The 27,822-nt window shown below is 44.5% G+C and overlaps 1 protein-coding gene across 3 annotated transcripts in view; it reads left to right on the top strand.

Moving 5' to 3' along the window:
* The window catches only part of PLXNA2 (plexin A2), a 417,253-nt gene that overhangs the window by 353,844 nt on the left and 35,587 nt on the right, over positions 1-27,822 (top strand). For all 3 annotated transcript variants that reach the window (XM_060277140.1, XM_035123148.2, XM_060277141.1), the window contains exons 21-26: positions 516-658; positions 3,159-3,427; positions 16,293-16,359; positions 18,541-18,687; positions 20,170-20,329; positions 20,529-20,632. In XM_060277140.1, coding sequence (XP_060133123.1) covers positions 516-658; positions 3,159-3,427; positions 16,293-16,359; positions 18,541-18,687; positions 20,170-20,329; positions 20,529-20,632 — 890 coding nt within the window. The remainder of the gene's footprint in view (positions 1-515; positions 659-3,158; positions 3,428-16,292; positions 16,360-18,540; positions 18,688-20,169; positions 20,330-20,528; positions 20,633-27,822) is intronic.

The following is a 27,822-nucleotide window of genomic DNA, read 5'->3' as shown; positions in this document are numbered from 1 at the left end:
GTTGCAATCCTTTACACCTGCAGTTCGCCTCCCCCCACTTGAAAGCATTGTTTTCTTCCTGGGCACTGGCTAATGCCATTTAAGCTGCATAGCATGGGGGCGGAATCCATGTGCTAGCCCCAGCAAAAAAAACACCATTTAGGATGAGGTGTGGATAGAGTGAGTGACTGTGAAAGAGAAGCTGCACAGTACAGTGATTTAAAAATAGGATCTTTATTTTTATCTAGTGCCTTCCAAGGCATTTTCAGTGCTTACATACAAGGTGTGAACAGCATACAAATTAGCAAGTCTGTTTTGTTCTCAGCATCTGTTCTTTGCATTGTGCTTCTCTTTCTCTCTCATGCTGGGGAAGTGGCTCCCAGCTTGAGGGCATGTCTGAGTGACACAGAGAGGTCTAGAGTAAACGAGCTTCCCTGAGCTGGCTCATTTGCAGTCCTTGGTTGCTTGTACTGCATCCTGCATTTCCAGTACTCACTTCTGATTGTCTTGTCTTTCTCCCTCCCTTTCTCTAATAGCTTTTGCAGAGCTGCAGACAGACATCAATGAGTTAACCAGCGACCTGGACCGCTCAGGGATCCCGTACCTTGACTATCGCACATATGCCATGAGGGTCCTCTTCCCTGGCATAGAGGACCATCCTGTCCTGCGTGAACTAGAGGTAATGGAATAGCAGCACATTCTCCCTGTTTCTGTTTCATCAGGTAACAAGCATTGTTGCTTCCCAGGTTCCCACTAGGAAGCTAGATTGAAACCTACACAGCTGTGAAAGCACCTTTCTGCCTCCCACGCTGAATCTTATTAGAAGTGCTAAGCTAAGCACATTGAACACTCAAGTTCACTGTAACAAAAGGCTTGTGTTTTATGTAGTTTACATGCAGTTTGCTTTCTTCTTGATTTCTTCTGTGTGGCTGCAAGCCTACTATTCCCTGCACCCCGAGTTGCTAAAGCTCCATAACCAGCAGCTGTTTAAAGCTGTTTCTTTAATTCTCTGCTTGTTGAAAGAAAACCAGAGAATGAGGGTGTCAGGAAAAAATTACAGTCTGCTTGTGTCCCAAGGAAAAGAACTCTCCTGTTTTGCAAAGAACAAAACCAAACAACTTCTCAAATTTTCAACATCTCTTCCTCTGCTTGGCAGAGCCCTTGGACACAAGACCTTGGTCACATACCTTCGGCTTTGTCCGCTGAAAAACTGTGTTGCCAGCTACCCCAATTTTGAGTTACTTTTTATATAGATAAAGCAAGTGCAGGAGCAGATGGAACCCATTATTCAGTATGAAAATGCTGCTGCTGGCATTTGACCATGGAAAAATAAAAAAAGAAGCAGTGCCATCAGTTGCATTTCTGTCCATTAGTCGCATATGCTGCCTTTGTGAGAGTAATAACATGGAAATGCCCATGCCTCAATAGTCCTGTGAAGCTGTTTGCATTTCATTTTTGCGGCTGCTGGGTCCTGTACAAACATTTCCATGTCCCCTTTGCCTTGTCAGTCAAGATTCTGCTGTAGAATGTAAGGAACTCTGCAGCCTGCCTCTTCCTACCTGCAGTTTGCAAAAAGGTTACACATGATGGCAGAGAAAATTCAAGGTCTGCATATAGGGTAGATTAACAGCTTTGTTGTCCTACTGTACTTCTGCAGTACACTGCCGATAGCTGTTTAACTTATTGATCAATATATAAAGTCCTTCTCTGGGGCTCTTATTAAAACAAGCCTGGTAGCTACTGTTCGTAGCTCAAGTGGTAGTATTTTGAAGACCTGGGCTTGGAGGATCAGACCTAAGTTAAGTGAAAGAAATATACACTAGGTTTTATTTTTCAAGTGTGCTTTTACAATAAAAAGAAAATTGACCAAGCCCAATGGTGAAAATGTGCTGTAGTACAAATCTCATGCATTTTGACAGGCTTGCCAAGGGAGTGTTCTTGGTGGACTTAACACAACACTTCTTATTTTACTACTAAGCCTAAACAGCTTGTATGCAAATCTCCTTGTCCCTAGTAAGAGAGCAGTTATAGACTAGTATGAAAAGGTCATGAACAAAGCTAAATTTGATTGATTGAAAATTAAGCCTAACTAAGGTTTAACCCACTCATACACTTTTTAATTATTTATTGCTCTAAAACATTGGTCTACATATGGGAAGGTTGTATGACATGAATGGCAGGACCTCTTTCAACCTACCTATATGATTTGATATTATGGGTGTTTAAGTAATCAGTCGTGCCTTGCTTTCTCTATTTACATCACAAAATAGCAAGCAAATATTGATGCTTGCTACTTCTTTTATTTACCATTTCCCCAAAAAGCTATAGTAGTGATGAATGTGCTGCCAATTACACAGCTGCTTAGTTACATAACGTGAGCAACTTGAACACATAAGTCACTGAAAACTTTGGAGAATTATGCTCAGTGCTTTATCATTTTGACTCATAATGAATTACTTACAAACAGGACTAGTGGGAAAGCCTGAATGCTTTTTTGTTGTTTGTTTTACTGCCATTTCACAATAAAGCAGTTGCCTAAATTAGTAATTAATTTGCCAGTGGGAGTGTCACTTTTGTGCAACCGATGCACAATTCACGTGCCACTTAGTGGGCTTTTAACCTCAGTGCACAGACAATATAATGTACTTCTTAGCAATAAGGTCCCATACGCGAACCAACTTTGTGGTCAACCTTCGGTGGGAGACATCACTCTTTATCTGCTAGCTTGCCCCATATATAGAGAGACAAGAGATCACTTTCTGAAACCTTTGCTCACACAAGCAAGCAGAAATAGATCGGTTCTTCTGAGTGACAATAATATATTTGTAACACACAGGGTGGCCCTCTATGCATTGGCTTCACCACCACCCCAAAAAAGGAGGAAAAAGGAGTTAGATAAAATTGTTGTGCTGATTTGGAAGTTTAATTAATTTGAAATAAAGCTGAATTTGAGTTCGTTGGTGTATCTGGTAACCTTTCATGGATGGTGGCTCATATTATTGATGTATGGTCTGTATTGGTACTGTTGCTACATGTCCTTTGGCTAGAACAATAAAATTAGATTGATTGATGTACTTTGTAGGGCCACACTCTGAGCTTTTGGAAAGTTGAAGCCAGGCTGGAAATAGGAGGCATAACTCTTTAAACTGATCCCTGAAGATACACTTCCCATTTTACAGGTGCAAGGGAATGGACAGCAGAATGTTGAAAAGGCCTTGAAGCTATTTGCCCACCTGATCAATAACAAGGTCTTTCTGCTGACATTCATTCGTACCCTGGAGACGCAGCGAAGTTTCTCCATGCGTGACCGTGGCAATGTGGCTTCCCTCATCATGACAGGACTTCAGGGAAAGCTAGAATATGCCACTGACGTCCTGAAGCAGTTGCTCTCTGATCTGATTGAGAAGAACCTGGAGAACAAGAATCATCCCAAGCTTCTCCTGCGCAGGTAAAAGTGAAGAGAGAAGGTGGTTTGATAGATGTTGTTACATTTTAATATTATGTCACGATGTTGATTTTGACACTATGAGAAGCTGTATCTAATTTTTGAGAAGTAGTTTCTAGTAAATAACTTTGCAATTGTTATCATACAGTTTTTGTATCAACCAAGCAAGGAGGGCGGAACCTCTGCCATAAGAGTAAGATTTTAAAGTGGGCAAGTCTGGAGCAAAGTGGCAGTAGCTACAAGAGTAGCAAAGGATAACACAACTGGCTAAGACAGGGGTCACCAACCTAAGGTCCATGGGCCAGAAGCAGCCTGCGGAGGTCGTTTGACTGGCCCATGAGCCACCCCCGAACCGAGCTGCCCGCTTGTGTGCTGCACTAAACCGGCGCGGCAAGGGGACTCGCTTCCACAGCACTGGAAATCATGTCTGCACAGACACTGGAAATCGCGGGTGTGCGTGTAATCCATCCCATGGAGGGATCTCCGCGGGACCGATCCGACCCAGGCAAGATAAACCTTGCCGACCCTTGGGCTAAGAGGAAGCCATGGAGGAAGAGCATCATTCAGTCCTAGTTATGGTAGCAAAACTGAACTGTTAGCCTCCTGGCTACAGTTGATGCTATGGGCCAGTTTCCTGCTTAGGGGCACCAGGAAGACAAGTAACAGAGAGCAAAAAACATATCAGTTGTATCTGACTTTTCTATCTCCTATTGAAGTTATCTGCTGATTTATCTTCTGTAGCACCTCAGTTCCTATGTAATGTCAAGTTTAGTGAGTCTTAGAATTTTGCTGTACGTTTAGAGAGACTTCTATAAAGAGTCTTGATTCTGAAAAATTCTGAGGACAGAGTTTCAGGCAGTAAAGAGTAGGGAATTCTCATTGTAGTAAGACACACCAAGCCCCCGTGTGACTTTCTCATTCTTCTATTAATTACTTTTTCATGTTGCCTTTAATGTCTCAGAAACTGAGCTAGGGATCCTTGCCTAAGCTTTTCACCTGACCTGCACCAGGAGGGCCTGGAGGTCTCAGTGTTGTCAAGGAGGAACTCCACATGGGGTGACCCTAGGTGACAGTAATAAGTAAGAATATGCAGCAGAGGTTTTGACAACTTGACAGTTTAAATGCATTACTCAGCTTCAGCAGCCTGACCCTGACCTAGAGGGACATTAGCCATGTTACTCTACATTTTCCAGATGTCAGGTTTTTATTCCCAGGCACACTGTTTTTAGCCTACCTGGTATGTTGGTAGAGATTCCCTCACCCCTCCTCCGAGCTAGCTATTGTGAGTAGCCAGGAAATCAGATTGCAGGGTCTGAGAGGCATCATTTTCAATATGTCTTCAAGCCACTGGGCAACTGTTCCAAAATGTGCATATCTATTTTAATCCAAATGACAGAAAAAGGAAATAGTAAGGTCACCGTAGGTGGAACATAGCACACCAAATAAAGTTGCACAAATTCTGCATAATGGTACCTACCTTTTGTAGGAATTTCTTGTATTTTATTCCTGTATGGACACACTTTGACTGACACAGAGAGGATCAGATCCTGGAGACCCATGCTGGCTTCTCATTTTGACTTCACTCTTGGTAGTGATGGCTTTCTCTAAAGTCTGAACATTCCATCCCTCTGCATATAACCAGTCCCATTTTACTTGCTAGGAAGGCAGTATCTAGGGTGCAAACCCTACAAAGTTCATTGGATAGCTGCATACAGTTAGGCCTCATCTATGCTAATGCTAAAGGGAAGAAAGGAGCAGAAAATATGTGAAAGAAAAGCACTGGAGGCAATCATTCTCTTATATCCAGTTTAAGACCTTGCGCAACCACCCGTGAAATCATACGATAGAGTTAACCTCATGTTACTGAAGACAGGAAAGGGAAATGAATTGGCTGCTCATGGCCCCTGGTAGAGAATTGCATTTTTCTTCATGCCACCAGCCCTGTATAGCACAACTGGGACTTTGTGGTGAACTGGCTGCTGAGTCTTAAAGGGGTTCACTTTGATAGATGGATGAGGATAGAATTCCAGAGTCTACCAGATGGGATCTGTACTTTCCAAAATTCTGACCTCGTTCCACAGAGGAGGGGTTAAAAGCACCACAGAACCATCATTCTCACCACTGTCATGAGGTTACACAGGTCCTTAGGTATCAGACACACTCCCTGCCTTTCCAACCTCCACCTCAATTGCAACCTCCACCTTTCTCCAACCTATTTCATCTTCTATTTGGTCGAGCAAGAGAGTAGCTGTCGAAAGGAGGGAAACAAGATGAAGGGCAAGTATACAGGAAAACATGTTCCCTCAGGAGTTAGGAATGGACAGGAGATTAATCTGAGGGGAGATTCAGGTCAAGGATTCAATACACCTAATTTATCTGAATCTTTGAAGTGACATAGTCCTTATGACAAAGCCACTCGGTGTTATGTTTCTTTGGCCTGTTTCTCATAGAACAGTAGTACATGGGCTAATTTTCACAGTCAGCAGTAATCTTACAGCCTTCTGTCTGAATGATATTTCATATTACAGCCCCCCAAAATAAGATTTGTTGTGTTCAAATACGTTATTAGGTACAGGTTATGCCAGGGAAAGTTAACTCATAGGTTGAAAAAGAGGAAAAGGCATTTACCAAGGCATTTCCCCATGATTTTGTGCAGATGCATGCCCTTTTTCTGAATGGCAGCTATTCCAGAGGGCAAGACTTAATGAGTGTCATGTTGCATTGCATTTTTACATCAGATATGTATCCTAGCCTCTTTTAGTTCTCTTTACCCAGTGTTATGACAGAGATAAAAAGAGCACTATAAAGAGTGGGACACTTTTCCAAAAGTTCTTTCTTTGCAGAATATATTTTGGACTAAAGGTTGCAGTTAACAGTTTAACTAGAGTTTGGGTAACACAATAGAGTATTTGCAGCAGAATATATCTAATTATCTTCTCCCATTTCTATGCAGAGTGAGAAGGCCCTGTGGTTCATATATGTTTGGATTTTAAATGCCATCCAGTGTTCAGCAAAGTGGTAGTTTTGGAACAATGTCAGGGGCAGAATTTCCTTTCTCTTGTGCTCTGAATTGTCTAACTATATTGCATGTTACCTAACTTCTTTTTTGGCTCCTTACTCTGGCCCTGCTCAGATATTACAGAAATTGAAAAGGCATAAATAACCAGACAGACAGGGGTAATTTTAGCTGATAGACTGCAATGCTGGACTGCCTTGGTGCTTGGAATAGGTATGTTACAACACTGCTCCAGCACAATCCTATTCTTGTTCCTATCTAGGAATAAGAAAGAGGTGTGAACTTCAGAGTCATGAATAGGACTGCCAACAAAAGATATTCTAGCTGTTGGTGTAGTGTAACTACCGTAGTAGTAATAGTAGTATGAATTCAGCAACCTGAGAATCTTTGCTTTCATGGAGGGAAGCCCTATTTCTGATAGTGGAGTGGAACATGGTCATAGAGGGAGTAACTCAGCTCAGAAATGGAAGTGCTCTGTCATTCCCCAGCCCCCAATATTTTTTGCAGCTGTAGAAAAGGACAGAAGACTGAATTCTTCTGGCAGAGCTGTTAGTAATGACTTTTCACTGTTCTCTAAAAATATAAGGCTGATGATCTCAGCATTTCCTTGCGTCCTGCCACAGCCACCAGCAGGTTTTCTTCATAATCCAGTGCACCACATCAGAGCCAGCCTGGCAGCTTCATAGCTTCATTCCCAGAGAGACAAGGCACGAGGCAAGAACAACAAGCCCACAGAGGCTGTGTGTGGCAAGCTGTCCTACTGCTCTTCTCTTGCCTGCCTAAAGTGTACATGACATGTTTTATTTGACTTTTTCCATGCCAAACCCAGAGACTTCAGTGCATCCAGTTATGAGCTGTGAAGGCGTCTTGGAGCTGAAAGGGGAAAAGAATTAAGTCAGAAGCAGATGTTTCTCTGCCTGAAGAAGACTTAGAAAGAAATCCCTGACAGCCTTTCTTGTGGCAGAGTCAGATGCTGGGAAAGCCAACCCTCAGATAACACTAATGCTACTCAAAGTAAAATAAGAACTACTAAATGGGACAGAGCAGTAGTCCACAGCCCAGCACAGGATCCTGTTGAGCAGTATAGAGCTAGCAGAGGAAGCTTTTTGCAGCCTGAGGGACACATTCTTTTCTGAGCAATCTTAATAGGGGCTACATGCCAGTGATTGGCAGGGCTTGAGGCAAAAGTGGGTGGAGCAATGAATGTAAATATTACCTTTGTACAGTAAACTAGTTTCTACACATACTCACACACCCCTTTCTAGCCTTCAACCATGTAAACAAGGTGTGTTCAGCTCCTTAGCCTGAGGTTTCCCATATTACTGGTCACTCTGTGTCCTAGAGTTTGAATGGGCAGAAATCAAGTATTGCATGGTTGGTGCAGTTTTATTTTTTTAAGTTACAGAAACATGTCAGGAGTAGTTATCAGAAATCTTCATTACAGGCAGCCATAATGTTCTAGGCTTACTTGATAGGTATGGCTCAATTCCTATAAGCAGCTGGGTCCTGTTCAAGTATCCCTATGAAGTGACCCTTCAAAAGCAGAGATCAATGCTTGAAAGTGGAGCTACACACTATGATGACAGAAATGGTTGTTTTCACCCTGCACTTCAAATACTTTAAAGTATGACCATATTCATACCATGTATTTAAAGCACTGTGATTACACTTTAAGCAGTCATAGCTTCCCCTAAAAAATCCTGGCAACTGTAGTTTGTTAAGGGTGCTGAGAGTTGTTCAGAGACTCCTATTCCTCTCACAGAACTCTCAATTCCTGGAGTGGTTTAATAATCAATCCCACTTCACAGGAACCTCTGGGAATTGTAGCTCTGTGTGATGCACTTTTTTAAGCATTAATCATATGATGTAGTTTGCCCTAGGATGCATGAGAAAGCTCCAGTTCGTGCAAGACATTGCCTTAAGAAGCCATTGCTTCAAGAACATCTTATAGGACGCTTATAAAAGCCTATGAGATGACTATGAAAGCTGCTAAGAAATCTTACTTCTCAGCTTCCATTGCATCCGCTAGCTCTCGCCCGGCACAACTTTTTAGAATAATTAGGTCGATAACATCCTTAGGGACAACCAAATTTAAGCACAAATTCAACTCATAGCTGTGAGGCATTTGCAAGCTTTTTTGCAGAGGAAGTCGTGTTGCTCCGCTGTGACCTCCCTGCCTATTTAGATACAGTAATAGAACTGGAGGCCCCTTGACTGTCTTCCGTTCCAGTGTTGGACCATTTTGATCGGATACTCCTTGCTGATGTGGATAGATTCCTCCGAGCTGGCAGGCCCACCACTTGCCTCCCTGATCCGTGCCCATCTTGGCTGATTAGGGCATGCCCAAATGTCGCGTGGATCCCCCTGGTTAAAATTATCAATTTGTCCCTTGCCACAGGGACATTCCCAAGGGAGCTGAAGGAAACAGTGGTGCGTCCGCTCTTAAAGAAAACTTCATTAGATCCTTTAGATCTATCCAATTACCTCCCAGTTTCGAATCTTCCATATCTGGGTAAGGTAATTGAGAGAGCGGTTGCTGAACAGCTTGGCAGGTTTCTGAAGGAAACAGTGGCTTTAGATCCATTTCAGTCCGCTTTCTATCCTGGTTTCAGGACCGAGATGGCTTTGGTCACCCAAACGGATGATCTCTGTAGACAACTGGATTGAGGCAGGTCGGGACTGCTGATTCTCTTAGATTTGTCAGCAGCTTTTGATATGGTCGATCATGATCTTCTGGACCACTGCCTCGCCAACGTGGGGATACAGGGCACAGCCCGACAATGGCCGTGCTCTTTTATCTCAGGTTGGGGACAGAGGGTGGCGCTAGGGAGGGAGGTGTCGTTGCACCATTCCTTGGTGTGTGGAGTGCCGCAGTGTGCAATGCTCTCCCTGGTGCTTTTAACATCTTTATGCGCCCCCTTGCCCAGGTTGTCCGGAGCTTTGAGCTGGGTTGTCACCAATATGCTGATGACACTCAGCTCTACCTGCTGATGGATGGCCACACCGACTTGGCGCTGGATTAATTGCAGTTTCCAAGTTGCCTTCAAAGGTAGCCCCACGTAGAGCGCATTTGCAGTAGTCCAAGCGGGAGATAGCTAAAGCATGCATCACTCTGGCAAGACATTCTGCAGGCAGGTAGGGTCTCAGCCTGTGTATCAGATGGAGCTGGTAGACAGCTGTCCTGGACACAGAATTGACCTGCGCCTCCCTGGACAGCTGTGAGTCCAGAATGACTCTGCACACCTGGTCCTTCAGGGACACAGTTACCCCATTCAGGACCAGGGAGTCCTCCACACCCGCCCACCCCCTGTTCCCCAAAAACAGTCCTTCTGTCTTGTCAGGATTCAACCTCAATCTGTTAGCCACCATCCATCCTCCAACCACCTCCAGACACAGGACCTTCGCCGCCTTCACTGGTTCAGTTTTGAAAGAGAGGTAGAGCTGGGTATCATCTGCATACTGATGAACACCCAGCCCAAACCCCCTGATGATCTCTCCCAGCGGCTTCATACAGATATTAAAAAGCATGGGGGAGAGGACAGAACCCTGAGGCACCCCACAAGTGAGAGCCCAGGGGTCTGAACACTCATCCCCCAACACCACTTTCTGGACACAGCCCGTGCAAAAGTGAACATTCCACCTTCTGCTGCTTCACATGCAATCTACAGTTGCAGGATTTCAAATTTAAGAAAACGGTGTGAATATTAGAGCTCAGGGTTAGATCCAACATATAAAGAACCTCAGATATTCACGTGCCACCTTTTTCTTTTGCAAAGAATTCTGGTTTTCAGTGGGGAAAAAATCAATGGAGTGTAGTTATGAAAGTTAGAGTAGTGTTCTAAACATAAAGTCCATGCGGAGGGCAGGTGAGACCTGAATATTGCAACCCCAAGTGATCCTCGAAGGTCTCACTATGCAGAATGCTTTCCAGCTGTGCATTTAAGACAGTCACCTTCTCCTGCACTTCAGTGCACAGTGTGTTGCATTTCACCTCTTCTGTCCCAGAAATGCAATGCCCGGAGTGCTATACCGCTCTTCCCCTTGCTCCCGCTCTGTTGTTGACTTTGATAGATGACACACTGCTGAGGCTGAGAGGAGGAACCATGAGGTCTGATGAAACCGCAGTGACAGCTTCAGAAGGGTTAATGAGAAGTAGCAGTTATTCATAAGGCAAGGGAAAGATGCAAGGAGGGAACCAGAGGGAAGAGCAAAACAACTTAAAAGACTACTCCACTGTGTGAAGATCAAACATTTCAGACAGAAAGCTACAAATAAAGGCCTGTTCCAGCCCTGTGGATCGGCAGACTCCTTGAGTTTTATTTAGTATGCAAAATATTGTGAGATGGAACATTTTGTTCTAAGTTTATAATGAATGAACAGCCACAAAGTGGGAGATTATTTTATTTTTGAGATCTGGGATGGAAGCACTTTCTAGCTGGCGTTTGTTTCCCCCCTTTCCCACCCACCCCCCTTCCCCCTCTGTCTCTCATTACACTTTCCTTTTCAGGAATCTGGGGAAAGTTGATACTAAATGAAATTGCTATACTTGTACTCAGAACAAGAATCAGACAGGCAGTTCAGAGTCCCAGACAAACCCAAGAAAAATTAATAAAATACACATTGATTTTTCAGGGAATCTCCTAAACCTCTTTGATTGGCTTAGTTTTATTCCCCTTGTCTCTAGACAGCCAAAGGGCTCTGGTTTCTGGCGTCAAGCTTCCTTCCCCCCCTCCCCAATCCTTTTTTTAAGCTGGCTCATCTCTGGAGTGTGATTTGCTGTCGTTATGTGGTCAATATGAAAAGGATTTTCTTTGAGTCTGGGGATGGTCCCATGCTGCTTTAATCTTTGAGAGCTTATTTAATATTTTTAGAGGCAGATCTATAGCAGTATTTTCAGAATCTGTGGAGCAAAAAGCATACCTGCTGTGGGGGTCAATGCAGTGCTCCAAAGGAGCAAGCTTTCCAGATCAGGTCCTCTTTAGCAGATGAGAGAATAGCAGAGGTCCCTCCAGAACATGGCAAGCAAGCATTAAGGGAGTGCTTGTGGGACCTCCAGCACAGGCCAGATTTCAAAGATTGCTGAACACAGTAAGATGTGGGTGGCAAAATGATATGCAGAGGATTAGAAACTTACTGTGGGAGCTCAGTGTAATGGGTGAAGAATGTGTATATATTTCTTGCTGGAAATCAGCACAGATTTGGATGTTCCTTTTTCAGTGATGGCATTCAAAATCATAACAGTGGCAACACAACTATAGTAACGATTTTATTTTTATTTTTTTTAACAGCCAGTATCCAAAGATCCTTCTCTGTCTAGCCCAGTCAAACTTATGGCCTTTCCCCTCTTTGAACAGCTGCTGGGAGGACTGAGGCATGGGGGATCTGGGGGTAGATCCATCACAAAACACAGGTTTATGGGGATGGCTCCCAAATGCTGAGGGGAGCTCTATGGCCCGCTAGCCCACACAACCAACCCTTCCCTCCAGAGCCTTCCCTCCAGAATCATCTAATGGGGTACGCTGTTAACGCCACCTTTGGGAGAAAAACAGGGGGATGAGTCACCACTTCACCACACACACACACACACACACACACACACACACACGGATGAAATACTATAGGATTCCGCCCAAGACCTAAACCTAAACTGCCAAAGTTGTGACTAGTGCTATGGGGAAGGCAAAACCTGCCACGCAGGGGAAATTCCTTCCTGGCCCCAAATATGGCAACCATCAACAGACCACAGCAAAGCCCATCTAGCTGAAAGGGATGAGTTAGCAGCTACTAATGAAAGAAGGGGGCAGGGTGGGTGACGCTCCTGGTCAACTGGACTGCCACGTGCAGGGTTGGCTGGGTTAAATAGATGGCGGGCAGATCTGAGGGAAGCCTGCCTCCCTCAGGTCTGCTCACCAGGCCACACACCCCGGATGCTGCAGATTGGCTCGTTTGACTCCAGGGTTTGGCAGGAACCCAAGAGCCTCTGCAGTGGCCGGGGAGGCCGCAGAACAAAGGAAAATAGTGTGATGCAGCAGGGCAAGATGAGAGAACCGCACTGGGTCGCAACTGCCGCTCACTGCGGATGGGACAGTAAGCAGCCGTTATCAGGATTGTTTCAACTTTCTCTCAGTATGGCTTTTTAGAGCATTTGCCTAAAGATCTGGATACAATTTTTTTCAATGGACTGGTATATTTGTTTACTGTTGCCTGCTTGTTTATTCAAGGTTTATTCAAAATAATAGAAGTTAACTATTATTTTTTCTTGTTTTGTTTTTTTAAAAAAAGGCATTGCAAGGTACTTTGCTCTCATCAAATAACAACTATTTGTGATGTGGAAATCTTTTGTCTTCATAGTGCCCTACACATTATATACGTGTATCTGTCTATGGAGTAAAAAAACCCAAACATACAAAAATAGATGGATCTGCAAAGCTATAGTCAATATTTGTTCTGAGGGTCTGTGAATTGTTGGTAATGAGAAACAATAACATATTCCATATCAACACTATTCCTGGAATGAGTGGATTGAGGGGCAGACAGGATACATAAAAATATATTGACCTACAATTTCATATAGTATATGACAATATGGTCTTTACATGGAATCTGACAACAGAATGTGGACTCTGATTCTTGGTTTTCATTTTTTTCAAAAGCAAGTCTGTAATCATAATTGCTTTAGACAAATTTCTGTTCCTAGTTCTATGCTGTCTTCTGCCACTCTATCCGCAGCATACTTTTTTCCCTAAAATAGTTGGTATTCTGTGAAAACCCAATTCTAGCCCTGTGTATGTGTGTGTGTTTGTCTGTGTTTGGATTGAGAGACAGATAGAATTTGAGCAATCTGCTCTTTTTATAGGATTACGTTTCCATACTCCAGAATTTGTTGGCTTGTATAAGTACAGCAGAACCAGATATTATTTAAACTTTGATCCATACAACATGGGAGATTCCCTAACATTAGTAAACTAGGAAGATTAACCACACTGTCAAGAATTTTTTTGAAGTGGCCTTTGTCACATATTTTCCAAGCCCTCCTACCTGAAATCTTCTAAACAGAGATGTAGGCAAGAATGCAGCATTCAACACTGCTGAGCAATGGCCCCTCCTTTTTCTATACTGTATAAAGAATAATCTCTAGAACAGTGGTTCTCAACCTGTGGGTCCCCAGATGTTGTTGGACTACAATTCCCACAATCCCTGACTACTGGACCTTCCCACTAGGGATGATGGGAGTTGTAGTCCAACAACATCTGAGGACCCACAGGTCGAGAACCACTGCTCTAGAATATCACCTTCACTCAGCAAGTAGCAAAGAGTCATGCTCGAAACTATTTGAAAAATGTCTGTACCAGTTGTAAGGTAGGAAAAAGTGTTTACTGGATCCCTGGTGACCAGTTACCGTACTCTGCCAAAAATGGATTCTTACTAAAGCACTGTATACTTCATTGTCATTTGAGAAAGATGCACTCTAGAATATAATTTTAGGACAACCTGCAGCTGAATGATGCATAGCAGTGCTGTTCGTTGCTGGTGGGAAAGTCAGATGGTTAAGCATTGCCACTGATCAGTGTCCTATGGAAGAAAGTCTATAGACGTTCCACTTACAAAGGATATCATCCTGCCTTGAAAAAGATTCATTTGCAGCATGTTTTCAGCTGGCACAGCTGGTAATAAATTAAGTAGCTCATCTACAGCTGCTCTATGAACACCCTGGCTCAGCACGTAGTGAGAACGGGAACTCTACTCCTTTCATTGATGCATCGTTCAAAATCTTCCCCATTTCCCAGGAACAGAGGCTGCATCACTTTTAAAGAGGAATCAGCAATCCTGCCGTGCCAGCATTAAAAACTATCATTAAGAACCATTGTATTTAAATTAGAGATAATGTTGGACACAATGTGAGGAGCTAGTGCTGGGTGTGGCCCTTGAGGAAAAGCTGCAATTTCCCCTACCATTGTCACTGCTGTCCTTGATTGCCACCAGCCACAAATTCCAGTGATTTACTGAGCTACAGGGTATAATTTGCACCAAGTGTGAGGAGTTACAGCTCCACCAGGCATCCCCTTCAGAGGGGCTGCTGTGATGGGCTGTCAGCTGGGCTTTGTTACTTTCAGTTCATGAGCAATCTGCATTTACTTCTTGCTGAAAATGTGGGAGGGGCAGAGCAAGGGACAAAAGCTTCAGATTGACTTTCCAATTCCAATTGATCAAAAATCAAGAGTGGGACCTTCCAGCATTCATAAACGATGGCATTAAAGTCAATTTTTCTTGTTCCTTCACCCCCCCACCCCCCGCTTTCTGCTGGAATGCATTGCAATCACATTTTCAGACACCCTGAAGGCGGGAAACTGACATTTCCTAACAATTACTATTATTATAGGTATTCCATTGGCTCCCACCCTTCCACCAAGGAGCTCCCTGTGGCATTTCAGTTCAGCCTTCCCCAACCTATTGACCACAAGATGCTTTGGGTTATACAACACCCATCAGTTGTTCTGGCTTGGGCCAATAGTTGTTGTAGCGTGGAATATCTAGGACGCAACAGGTTGGGGAAGGCTGTTTTAGCCCCACAACAACTCTTGTCAGGTAAGCTAGGTTGAGAGAGTATGTCTTACCCAAAGGCCACCCAATGACAGAACTTTGAATTGCACAGGGATTAGGACACAAGTTCTCCATATCGTGAGCCCCAAGAACATTATCTGCTGCTTGGACAAATGAATGCATACTTGCTATTTCTAAGATTAGCCTTGAAAAATGCACCATTTCTGATGCAATCAGGAGAGGTGTGATGGCCTTTAAAAGCTCAGCGTACCGTTTTCCTACTTCCAAACTTAAAAGGGCTATTAACTATGTGGGTGCTGTTGCTCACATAGCAGATATTGGGAAAACAGAGTGCCCCTCACCCAGCAATTGTTAGTTGTGAGTTGACCAAGGCAGCAGCCCTTCTCACAATAAATTGGGGTTCCAACTTGCTTTGTAGTAAGATAAGTACGCATGTTCCACTGAAAGGAACATTGAAAAATTGTAGTTCACAGCTTAATAGATATTAACACATAGCATATGCCGAAATGAGTATTGCAATAGATCCTTATTGTAGTTCACGTTTAGTTTTACCCTCAGAGTACATTGTGGAGTTTATGTTTATCTTTGTTTGAACTATTTTTCTTGCAGCAGATGGCTTTCTGTTACTTAGCGTATTGTCTACTGCTGTGGCTTTTGTCCATTATTTCATCAAAAAGCAGGGGAGGAAATCTAAAAATAAAAAATACAGACAGATACACAATTATATTGTGTGATGAAATGCCACATTGTTTGAAATCTGCTATGCAATTACATTAACTTCATTTTTCTATTGCATTGGTGCCCTGGCACTAATCCCCTGGTTCTGCGAAGAAAAGGATAGTAAAGGGAGGAGTCTTTGCAATCATATATTTTTAATTGATTGATTGATTGAATTTATATACTGCCCTATACCTGGAGGTCTCACATAGAAATATATTGTGCTTAATTTATGAGGGAGGGAGAAGTTAAGCTAAGCTAGTCCTTACTTTTGGGTTGGGGTATTGTTTAGGTGGTTTGGTTGTTGCTGCTGTTATTAATATTTTGTATCTTTATTTTTTTATCTTATAATGATTTCTGTGGGACTTGCTGGAATTTTTCAATTATGGTTGTGTGCTTTTAGGTGTGTTTTATTTATGACTATGTTTGTGATTGTGTAAATCTTTTCATGTTTCAAGCAGCCTTCACCATGGTTCTAGCCATCTAAAGTCAACATACAAATTAAATTATGATGATCTATTCATTATTATTTTTAATGTGGGTTTAATAAAACTCCTTCTAATCTCTTCCTAGGACTGAGTCAGTGGCTGAGAAGATGTTGACTAATTGGTTTGCTTTCCTTCTCCACAAATTCCTAAAGGTAAATAGTCAGCTGCTTCTACCCTGAATCCATTTCCTTTGTTATGTTCTTTTCAAGTTCTTGTTTTCTGTGGTCACCTCCAGAGCATCAGTATTATGCAGAAAGGATGCAAGCTCGTGCTAGAAATGTAGGTTTCCATAATTAAAGTGGATTAAAGTGCTCTATAACCCCAGCACACACAAAAAACAGACATTATGCAGTTAGGAAAGTGATGGGGAAATGCGCTAGAAGTGTGGGATGCACAAATAATTACTGTAATAGGAAGGTGTAAAATCACCACATAAGCAAATCAGGATGAATTCTCCTTGTTGTATCACCTCCTGACAAACAAATCAGAACAAAAGCTCAATAAAGACCAGACAAAGTGGCTGGAGGAAGTTAAACCCAGAGACAGAGTAATAAGAGGAAAGTGTAGAGACCGCCTTGTCCTGTGCATAAATGCAGCTTTGGTTCTCTAATCTGTGAAAGCGTTTTTGCCCTCACCACACTCTGCTATGCATTCTGGGAACTGTTACTATTTGAAAAGGACATAATTCTGCAAAATAATTCTCAGCACTTTCCCTAGACTCACATGGGGGAAGTCAGGATGATTTAAGATTGTAGTACAGGTGTGTTCTATACCGGTTCCCTTAGCACAAGGCTTTCTAGATTACAAATCTGAAATGTCACACATGTGTACTCAACAGAGGGGAATCAAGGCACAGATACAGCAGATTAAAAGTGAAAAGGGTAGGAAGAAGAAATACTCTACTGGTCTCAAGCTGATGCAGTTCAGTTCCGCATTCTCCTATACTGTATCTAATGCATTATCAAGAGCTGGATATTCATATTTTATTTTAGACATTGAATACAGTTTATGGCTACTTCAGGTGGCTCCAAATACCTGTTGGCGCCTGTTTGATCTTGTGGTGTTTTATAATGCAGTCCAATAGACAGTAATTTCCCTTTTTATACATTTGATTATTGTGATCAGGGCTTTTTTTCTAGCCGAAGCTCACTGGAGCTCAGTTCTGGCACCTCTCAGATGGGCGCCATTGCCGTTCTAAGGGAACAAGGAAGAAGTTCTTGGTGAGCTCCAGTACCTCTTTTACTAGAAAAATAGCACTGATCGTAATTATTGTTTACACAGCACCATATATATACTTGGTGACTTCCAGAGTCCTATAGGTAAAAACAGTGAGGTCCCTGCTCTTCAGGAGCTTGCAATAGAAAAATAAAGTGGGGTGGGGGAGGCACTAATACAAAGGGTTGAATATGGGCAAATGCAGTTGCACATCTAGTGCACATCTAGTGGATGGATTTGAAGAGTGGTGTCATGGAATTGTAGAATTGTAGAGTTGGAAGGGACCAGGAAGGTCATCTAGTCCAACCCCCTGTGATGCAGGAATATTTTGCCCAACGTGGGGCTCGAACCAGCGACCTTGAGATTAAGAGTCTCATGCTTTACTGACTGAGTTTTCCTGAGCTTCCTCATCATGTGGGTCAGAGAGGAGTGGGTGAATTTTTGTAATAACATAAAAAGAAAAGTGGCTTTGTAGCTGATTGAATGTAGCAAGAGAGATATTATGTGGCTTCTTTTTCTGGAATTTCTGGTTTATTTAGATACTTCAGTTGTGAATGTTTCATATTTAATGCTTTATTTTATTGCTTTACTATTAATGCTGCTGACCAATTTGAAAGCACACATGTTTTGAACACTTTTTAGTGAGGTACATCCCAGTAAATTTGGCAATATTATGAACTTACCTCTAGGGCGGGGAATTGGATCTAGCCAGAGTCTTGGCTCCATATGTGGCCAACCCTCCATGGGTCATTTTGACAGATGGGTAGGATCACCCCATTGTCAGTCACTTGACATCATATAACACCTATAATGAAACTGACCAATATAGATGTTAGGTGTAAAAGCCAGTGTTTGCTTTTTCCTTACTAAATGGTGCATAAAACAAGGACACATCCTTTCTGGTTACATATTTCTGCAACGCATCCTGTAATCTTTAGAAACCAAAACCATGGAAACTCAAATCAGCCAACATTGCTTGTGAGGCTCAAAGAATTAAAAAAAAAATCAGGTGGATTGTGTAGCTGCTTTTAAATTATACTTGTTTGCCATGGTTTCTCTACTTTGACAAGTTCTGTCTTCATCAGTGTGCAAGTTCTCTTGTGTTCTGTGTCAAACAGGAATGTGCTGGAGAGCCACTCTTCATGTTGTACTGCGCCATCAAGCAACAGATGGAGAAAGGCCCAATTGATGCCATTACGGGGGAGGCACGTTATTCCCTGAGTGAGGACAAGCTGATCCGGCAGCAGATTGAGTACAAAACTCTAGTGAGTGGGTGCCTTCTCTGAACAATTTTTGGTTGCACCAGCCATCAGCCATCATGGGGAACATAATCCTCAGGGCTGGACATGGATTGAATGGGGAAGTTAGGTGGCAATTTTTCCTGTCCCAGGTGCTCTATATAATAGTAGAACTTTTTCATGGTGATTCTTATTGTGGAAACTCTGGGTCCATATCCAAGCAGAGAAGCTTCTTGAGATAAGATATGAAGCCCAGACACCTTAGTAAATAGCAATACAGAGCTAACACTTTTACTTTTAAGCCAGCCCATTGTTTTTAATGGTAGGGAAAATGCCTGAAAATTCCATATAGGGTGGAAATAGGCAGTTAGCCATCTCAGCTAGTTCTAACCCTCATTTTCAGAATTGTGGCTGATGTTCCATGATAGTATAGTATAGTATAGTATAGTATAGTATAGTATAGGTATAGTCGAATTACAAATGGGGAAGGAATATGGGAGAGGGGAATCACATCCCAGTGTGGACTCACCTGTACAAAACTCTTGGACCAATGTATAGATTGTCCCTGGGAAGGACATTGGACATATGGGGGGTGGGGGAACATAGTGAATATCACATTTTTCCTCAGACAATGTTCCTAGACAGGGCAGGGCATCACATCCCAACACCAATATTGCCAGGAGGCATTTGCCACCTTGTTTGCTGCCTGTGTGGAGCCAGTCACACTTCCTAGCCTTCCAGGTGGCTAGGTCCTGTTGGAGAAAAGAGGGAAAAGATTGTAAAGCCACTAGATCAGGCATGTCCAAAGTCCGTTTTGGGGGCCTAATCTGGCCCACCGGTCGATTTAATCCAAGCCTCATGTCCTGGGGTAAAATCCTAAAAAAAAGCTCAGCAACTTCGGTCAGCCCTCACACATGTTCACTTCATCAAAACTGGCCCACTTTGAAAAACATTTGGGCACCCCTGCCCTAGACCACCTCATTAGTTCCTGTTTTTAACTACATCTGTGTAGATTTGTGTTTTTTTAAAAAAAATCAAAAACCTGCGCATTAAACTGCAAAAACAGGACAGAGTTAATCTGTTAGTGTCTAAAAATAAAACACGCTTAAACCGGACAAAGAGCAAGCCATCCGTAATCTGAAGGGATGAACCAGGCTTCCCAAAGCATTGTGTGCATCACCCATGGGCATCATCCATGCACAAATTTTATTCACCTTCCCAAGGGACAGAGAGAGCTACAGTAATTTTATGTACGCAATTTAATTATGTAGACTACATCTCTGCATACCGGTACTTACAGATCTAGGTCTGCACATGCTTTCTATGAAATGGAAAATCAATGATTTTTTAAATCAATATCACCAGCTTCCCTGTCTAAATAGGGCTTAATTGTGAACAGGCATTTTTATACCTCCAACTTAGGTTGAGAATTCATGTAATATGCAGATGATTTCTTCCTAGCTTTTCTGAGCTCATCTTAATATTCCCATTTCCCCCCCTCTTTTCTAGATCTTGAACTGTGTGAATCCAGACAATGAGAACAGTCCTGAGATTCCTGTGAAAGTGTTGAACTGTGATACCATCACTCAGGTCAAAGAGAAGATTCTGGATGCAGTGTATAAAAATGTCCCATACTCACAAAGGCCACGAGCTGTTGACATGGACTTGGGTAGGAACATCCTTGCTTTGGGAAAGAGCTACCGTACTTATGGAAACGGGGTGGGAACAGCAGTTACGCAGGAATCAAGAAGAATAATTTAACCCATTCTTCCTTTCTTGGAGGTTCAGCATTGCAGAGAACCATCCTACCAATGAGATGACTGTGCCTCTGTCCTTGATTGTCTAATATTGTCTTCCTTCTCCTGCAGAGTGGCGGCAAGGCCGAATAGCACGTGTGGTCCTTCAGGATGAAGATATCACCACCAAGATTGAGGGTGACTGGAAGCGGCTAAACACCTTGATTCATTATCAGGTAAGCAAGTAAAGCCTAGAATTCAGCCCACAGAAATCAGCTGAGCGGAAGACAAAGCAAAAAAAAAAAAAAAAAACCCACAGATATTTAATTCCTCTGTATCTCCTCTAACAAGACAGGCAGAGAGAGTCACATTCTTATGATAAATCAGAATGGCTCAATGTGTTCACGTATTAAAAGGGAAAACAGCCCTGACACACATCTCACAGGAACAAGCAGAGCTGAAAATTGACTAAATTAAAAATGCCAGCCATGTTCACAAGACAGACAGCATATGCAGAGGAGCTGAGCTACCAGCGCTAAGGATACCGAGGCCAGTGTAGTAGCTGCCCTGTCAGAAGCGGAGGGCTGGAATGTGACAGAGGAGCGTGGGGGTGAAATCTGCCACGGGCTGCAGATCATGCAGCTGGATAGAGTGATAGAACAAATGTCCCGAGATATCAGGCTGCATGGGCAATTGGTTTTCCACCAATTCATACATACAAAGCTCTGCTACGGCTCAATTTAGGGAGACTGGCCCATTTCATATGTCACTGTCTCCATACTGTGAAGATCTGGGCTCAGTTCCCTGCTCTGCCACAGAGCCAATCTGTGACTTTTGAGCAAATAATTGAGGAAATAATTTGTCATGCCATGCAAATTCAGTGTTGATGAAACTTTCAAAGGCTGCATAAGCCAGAAACTGGTTAATTTTGTTGCATTGCAGATCACCAAGTATGAATACTCAGCCAAGCCCATCCGCTTATCTGAGTCTGGAGTGATACACAAGAAATGTGTGTATTGGAATGGAACTGTATTACCGTGTTTCCCCCTTTTTAAGACACCGTCTTATAACTTTTTTCCCTCAAAAAACCACATGGTGTCTTATTTTCAGGGGATGTCTTATTTTTATTATGTTTTTATGGTACCTATGGTTCCGGGCAGTGGGGCGGCAGGCCTCCTCGGCATGGCCAGGAAGAGGCCAGGCCGCTGGCTCGGCGCTCCGCCCGGTGATGCCTTTCTTGTGGTTTTTAAAATCTTTCTCCCACCCATCCCCCGCCAACCGCCCTGAGGTTCCTGCTGCTTTATTTTGGGGGGGGGCGTGTTTCATGAAATAAACACATGAGGATGAGGAGGGCTGAGGGATCCCGCCTGGCCTTAGACAGGCCACCCGCGCGCCTTCCACCCACCGCATGAGGCCGGCCTCTGGGGAATGCGGGGCCCGGGCAAGGCAGCACCGAGAGCCCCCACGGCCGCCGGGAGACGTGACACAGCCGCCGCCCGCGCAGCCATCACCCTCGTCGCCGCGTCCCTTTCATGCCTCTTGCTCAAAGCGAGGCGCGGCGTTCACTGTGCTTGGAAGGAGCCGGGTGCCCATGGCTCATGCAGCAAGGGCCCTCCCGACTCCTTCCCAGGCGCCCCTTTCTCCTCCTCCTTGCCGGTTCCGGGCGGTGGGGTGGCAGGCAGGAAGAGGCCAGGCTGCTGCGGCGCTCTGAGCGTTCGGCGCTCTGCAAGGCGCTGCTGGGCGCTCCGAGCGCTCGGCGCGGCAGAGCGCTCCGCTCTGCAGCCGCCGGTTCCGGGCGCTGGGGAGGCAGGCCTCCTCGCCGGGTGCTCCGGCGGCGCGGAAGGGGCCAGCAGCGCTCCCGCCGCCGCCTGTTGCCCCGGTGGTGCAACACCGCTCTGCCTTGGGCCATGCAGCTCACGACGCTCCGGCGGCGCGGAAGGGGCCAGCAGCGCTCCCGCCGCCGCCTGTTGCCCCGGTCTCACAACACCGCTCTGCCTTGGGCCATGCAGCCCACGATGCTCCGGCGGCGCGGAAGGGGCCAGCAGCGCTCCCGCCGCCGCCCGTCACTCCAGTCGTGCAGAAGCGCCCGCGGGCCTCCCGCCGCCGCTCAGCCTTGGGCCATGCAGCCCCCAGGGGCGAGCAGCGGCCTCGCCTCCGCCTGGCCCAGCAGCAACAGCAACAGCAGCGGGAGGACAAGGACAGCGCTGCTGCTGGGTCCCGCTGCCTCAAGGCGAGCGGCGCTGCTGCGTGGAGGTATGGCTTATTTTCAGGGGGTGTTTAATATTGAACAAATGCTTTAAAAGCCTGCTATGGCTTACTTTCTGACTACGTATTAAAAAGGGGGAAACACGGTAGCCCTTGGTGGTCTACAATTTTCAGATCATTTCAAAGGATATTGTTAATCCCTCGTGGCCATAAATTCTATGAATTGTTTGATTTTTCTGTGTGCAGTACAGTCGTACCTTGCTTTGCGGCCGGGATCCATTCTGGAGCCCCGGCTGCTAGCTGAAAAGGACGCAGGGAAAAGTGCCGCATCTGCGCATGCGCAAAGCGGGTTCCCACCAAATTTCACACTCGAGGGTTCCCCCCCCTCCCCAAGATCGGGGAATGCAATCCTGTGCGCTTGGGACAGCCCGCTCACCAAGTACAGATGACTGCTTTTCACGCAATTTCGCACAAGCGAGTTTGCAGAACTTCTGAATGCCCAAGGAGACTTTGGACTTTCTAGAAAGGCGTGTGTCTCACACCCCTTGACTCCCGAATGTGTGAGCTCTCCACACGAAATAATCCCCTCGCAAAAAAATCAATAAAAATGCTCCCACGGAAGAAATTCAGGGTCACTTCAGTTACCCGCGAGTATTTCCACTTCAAACTCCTTTTAATGAAAACCACATCTTTCCTCTCGGCGATTCGGGGACTCGCCTTCTCCGAGTGGGAAGAGCCTCTCGCCAAGCACGCTCCTTAAGAAAGGGCTGCTCCTAACTCCGCGCACGCCTCTCGTAAGCAGTTACGAAACGGCGGCGGGAAAAGGTGGACGGCTGCCATGGGATGAGCTAGGCGCTCCTCTCCTCCCCCCTCTCCTCACTAGTAGGGGAAGAGCGAGCAGCGCCTGCTCGCCTGCTTGGAAAGGGGCGCATACCTCGCCGCATTCCTGAGGCATGAGGAGTCCCGTGTGAGCGCAGCAACAGCCCCCTCCACGGAAGAGCTCGCGGGGGAGGGGGAGGCGCGGGGAGGGGGCAGCGGCCGCTCAGCCAAGAACATACATAGCTGCTGCTCTCCAGGCTCCTCCGCGCCCAAGCCAAGCAGCAGCAGCAGCGCGGCAGTGGCTTCTGGCTGAAGCAAGGGCCGGATGGGAGCCGAGGACGCAGAGGACAGAGGGAGGGCGCGGCGCAGTGGGTTGGAATGCCAAACTCGCGTTCCGCCGGGCTGTGCTCCGCCTCCACCTCTGCCCACCAGCCCTGCTGGCAGCGCCGCTCTCGCCCACGGCTGTGCTGGCCCTGCTTCTAGGGGGGCAGCTGCCCCCCTGCCCCACGCTGGGTTTGCCCATGTCACACAGGGTTCACGTTGAAGCCTATGCACACTGTTGTCTATGCTCATAAACATTCCCTGTTGCAGATGTCCATGCTCAGTACGTTGACTTTGGGGATAGAGAGAGAAAACTATGTGATTTGGGGGGTAGGGTCAGCACTACAGTCTCACTCCATAGTAATCACACAAACACCCCTTAAATTGCAAAGCATTTCCATTTTAGTCACAAAAGTACACCCCTGAACTGCCACGTTGCTTTTCCTTGGCTCTCTTCCTTTTCCTAGTTCTCAATATTATTAGATTGTATCCCTCGTAATGCTCTGTGCTCCACTAGCCTCTTAGAAATAAGACAAGTGGACACACAGCAGGCATGTGGATTTTTTTCCAGAAATTAGGTTCCCAACACCCTTCTTTTACTGTAAATATGTATCATAACACTGGTTAATTAAAAAGGCATGACAAGTGTATACCACTTTACTATATTTAGCAAACTTAAAAAATAGGTTTTTTTTCTAAATCTGCATGTCCAGGAAGCTAAATGCATGTTGAATCCTTTGCATGATACGGGTCTGCATGGATTTCAATATGAGACAAGTGAATAAATTACTGTCTCTTTGTGATGGTCAAAAAGCACCCAGGTGTATCCTGTGCAATTGTTGTTGTTGTTGTTTAGTCGTTTAGTCGTGTCCGACTCTTCGTGACCCCATGGACCAGAGCACGCCAGGCACTCCTGTCTTGCACTGCCTCCCGCAGTTTGGTCAAACTCATGTTCGTAGCTTCGAGAACACTGTCCAACCATCTTGTCCTCTGTCGTCCCCTTCTCCTAGTGCCCTCAATCTTTCCCAACATCAGGGTCTTTTCCAAGGATTCTTCTCTTCTCATGAGGTGGCCAAAGTATTGGAGCCTCAGCTTCACGATCTGTCCTTCCAGGGAGCACTCAGGGCTGATTTCCTACAGAATGGATAGGTTTGATCTTCTTGCAGTCCATGGGACTCTCAAGAGTCTCCTCCAGCACCATAATTCAAAAGCATCAATTCTTCGGCGATCAGCCTTCTTTATGGTCCAACTCTCACTTCCATACATCACTACTGGGAAAACCATAGCTTTAACTATACGGACCTTTGTCGGCAAGGTGATGTCTCTGCTTTTTAAGATGCTGTCTAGGTTTGTCATTGCTTTTCTCCCAAGAAGCAGGCGTCTTTTAATTTCGTGACTGCTGTCACCATCTGCAGTGATCAAGGAGCCCAAGAAAGTAAAATCTCTCACTGCCTCCATTTCTTCCCCTTCTATTTGCCAGGAGGTGATGGGACCAGTGGCCATGATCTTGGTTTTTTTGATGTTGAGCTTCAGACCATATTTTGCGCTCTCCTCTTTCACCCTCATTAAAAGGTTCTTTAATTCCTCCTCGCTTTCTGCCATCAAGGTTGTGTCATCTGCATATCTGAGGTTGTTGATATTTCTTCCAGCAATCTTAATTCCGGCTTGGGATTCATCTAGTCCAGCCTTTCGCATGATGAATTCTACATATAAGTTAAATAAGCAGGGAGACAATATACAACCTTGTCGTACTCCTTTCCCAATTTTGAACCACTCAGTTGTTCCATATCCAGTTCTAACTGTAGCTTCTTGTCCCACATAGAGATTTCTCAGGAGACAGATGAGGTGATCAGGCACTCCCATTTCTTTAAGAACTTGCCATAGTTTGCTGTGGTCGACACAGTCAAAGGCTTTTGCATAGTCAATGAAGCAGAAGTAGACGTTTTTCTGGAACTCTCTAGCTTTCTCCATAATCCAGCGCATGTTTGCTATTTGGTCTCTGGTTCCTCTGCCCTTTCGAAATCCAGCTTGCACTTCTGGGAGTTCTCGGTCCACATACTGCCTAAGCCTGCCTTGTAGAATTTTAAGCATAACCTTGCTAGCGTGTGAAATGAGTGCAATTGTGCGGTAGTTGCAGCATTCTTTGGCACTGCCCTTCTTTGGAATTGGGATGTAGACTGATCTTCTCCAATCCTCTGGCCATTGCTGAGTTTTCCAAACTTGCTGGCATATTGGGTGTAGCACCTTAACAGCATCATCTTTTAAAATTTTAAACAGTTCAGCTGGAATATCATCACTTCCACTGGCCTTGTTATTAGCAATGCTTTCTAAGGCCCATTTGACTTCACTCTCCAAGATGTCTGGCTCAAGGTCAGCAACCACACTACCTGAGGTGTACGAGACCTCCATATCTTTCTGGTATAATTCCTCTGTGTATTCTTGCCACCTCTTCTTGATGTCTTCTGCTTCTGTTAGGTCCTTACCACTTTTGTCCTTGATTATGGTAATCTTTGTACGAAATGTTCCTTTCATATCTCCAATTTTCTTGAACAGATCTCTGGTTTTCCCCATTCTATTGTTTTCCTCTATTTCTTTGCATTGCTCATTTAAGAAGACCCTCTTGTCTCTCCTTGCTGTTTTTTGGAAATCTGCATTCAGTTTCCTGTATCTTTCCCTATCTCCCTTGCATTTTGCTTGCCTCCTCTCCTCCGCTATTTGTAAGGCCTCGTTGGACAGCCATTTTGCTTTCTTGCATTTCCTTTTCCTTGGGATGGTTTTCATTGCTGCCTCCTGTATAATGTTACGAGCCTCCATCCATAGTTCTTCAGGCACTCTGTCCACCAAATCTAAATCCTTAAACCTGTTCCTCACTTCCACTGTGTATTCATAAGGGATTTGATTCAGATTGTATCTTACTGGCCCAGTGGTTTTTCCTACTTTCTTCAGTTTAAGCTGGAATTTTGCTATAAGAAGCTGATGATCTGTGCAATTGTAAGCATGTTTATTCAGAGGTAACCCCAACTTTGTTAAATTAAACATTCCTTTGTAAGTGTAGTTTGCATTGCAACCAAAGTTGCCTATTTTAGGAATGGTAACATATTCTTGCCTGCTGTTTGAGCAGGAGGGTTTGTGTCTACTACAGGTATTTTGGGGGCCACATATACTGTTGGTGTCACATGCATAAACCATTTATTTATCTTCAGTCAGCAAATAAACGAGCCAGTCTCCTAGATGCAGCTTCTGGCAACCTCTGCAACCCTTGAAATTCACTGCTTGATAACCCCATTTCCCCAAAGGATTCAGCCTTGTAATGTGTGCAAATGACATTGTCCAGACAAGGATTGCATGGCAGAGGAATTCAATGAATTTTCAATTGCAGGTGCTGATTAGGGTGAAATAGAGAGTGCACTAGACTGAGAGCAGATTTAACCCTTGCTGAGATAGGGTTACCTCACCACCAGTGAGCCAGTGGTTAGGAATATTTGACAGGTGAGGGAAGGATTGGAAGAAGGGGCTGACTGATCATGTTTTACATTGCTATACATTTTCCTGTGGGAAAGGAAAGGAGCTTGCTAACAGGTGGCTGTCCTCTGGCTTTATGCAGTTTCCAATTAGTTTTCTTTAAATATCCTGATGTTTATGGAGTGAAAATTCTCTGAAGGGTCCTGATAAAGTTCTGTTTCTGATGCCAAACCAGTATCTGGAAAAAGATATCCAACCCCATGTATCAGTTACAGTATTTTTATAAACCACCCAATGGCATAAGTTCTTGGGCTGCTTATAAGAAATAAAAGAGTCATACTGATTAATAAAAATGAAAGAACAAAACAAATAGCATCATAAAAACTTTAACCCACAGAGAAAGAAATAAGGCCAATTATATATCAGTCACTGAGCCCAAATTTTAAAATCACGAATTATTTTAAAGACCTGGGCAATTAAAGAAATTACATCTGGTGCTAAAAAGGCCATAAAGAAATTGTCTGGCAAGCCACTCTAAGGAGGCTATTATAGAGTCAGGTTGCCACCACCAAGAATGCCCTGTCCACAGTAGCCACTCATCTTGTGTCATTTGAGCAGG

This window comes from Zootoca vivipara, chromosome 7 (genome assembly GCF_963506605.1).
Source record: "Zootoca vivipara chromosome 7, rZooViv1.1, whole genome shotgun sequence".
Taxonomy (NCBI): domain Eukaryota; kingdom Metazoa; phylum Chordata; class Lepidosauria; order Squamata; family Lacertidae; genus Zootoca; species Zootoca vivipara.
The sequence above is the reverse complement of the archived record's forward strand: the minus strand, read 5'-3'. Positions and strand labels throughout refer to the sequence as shown.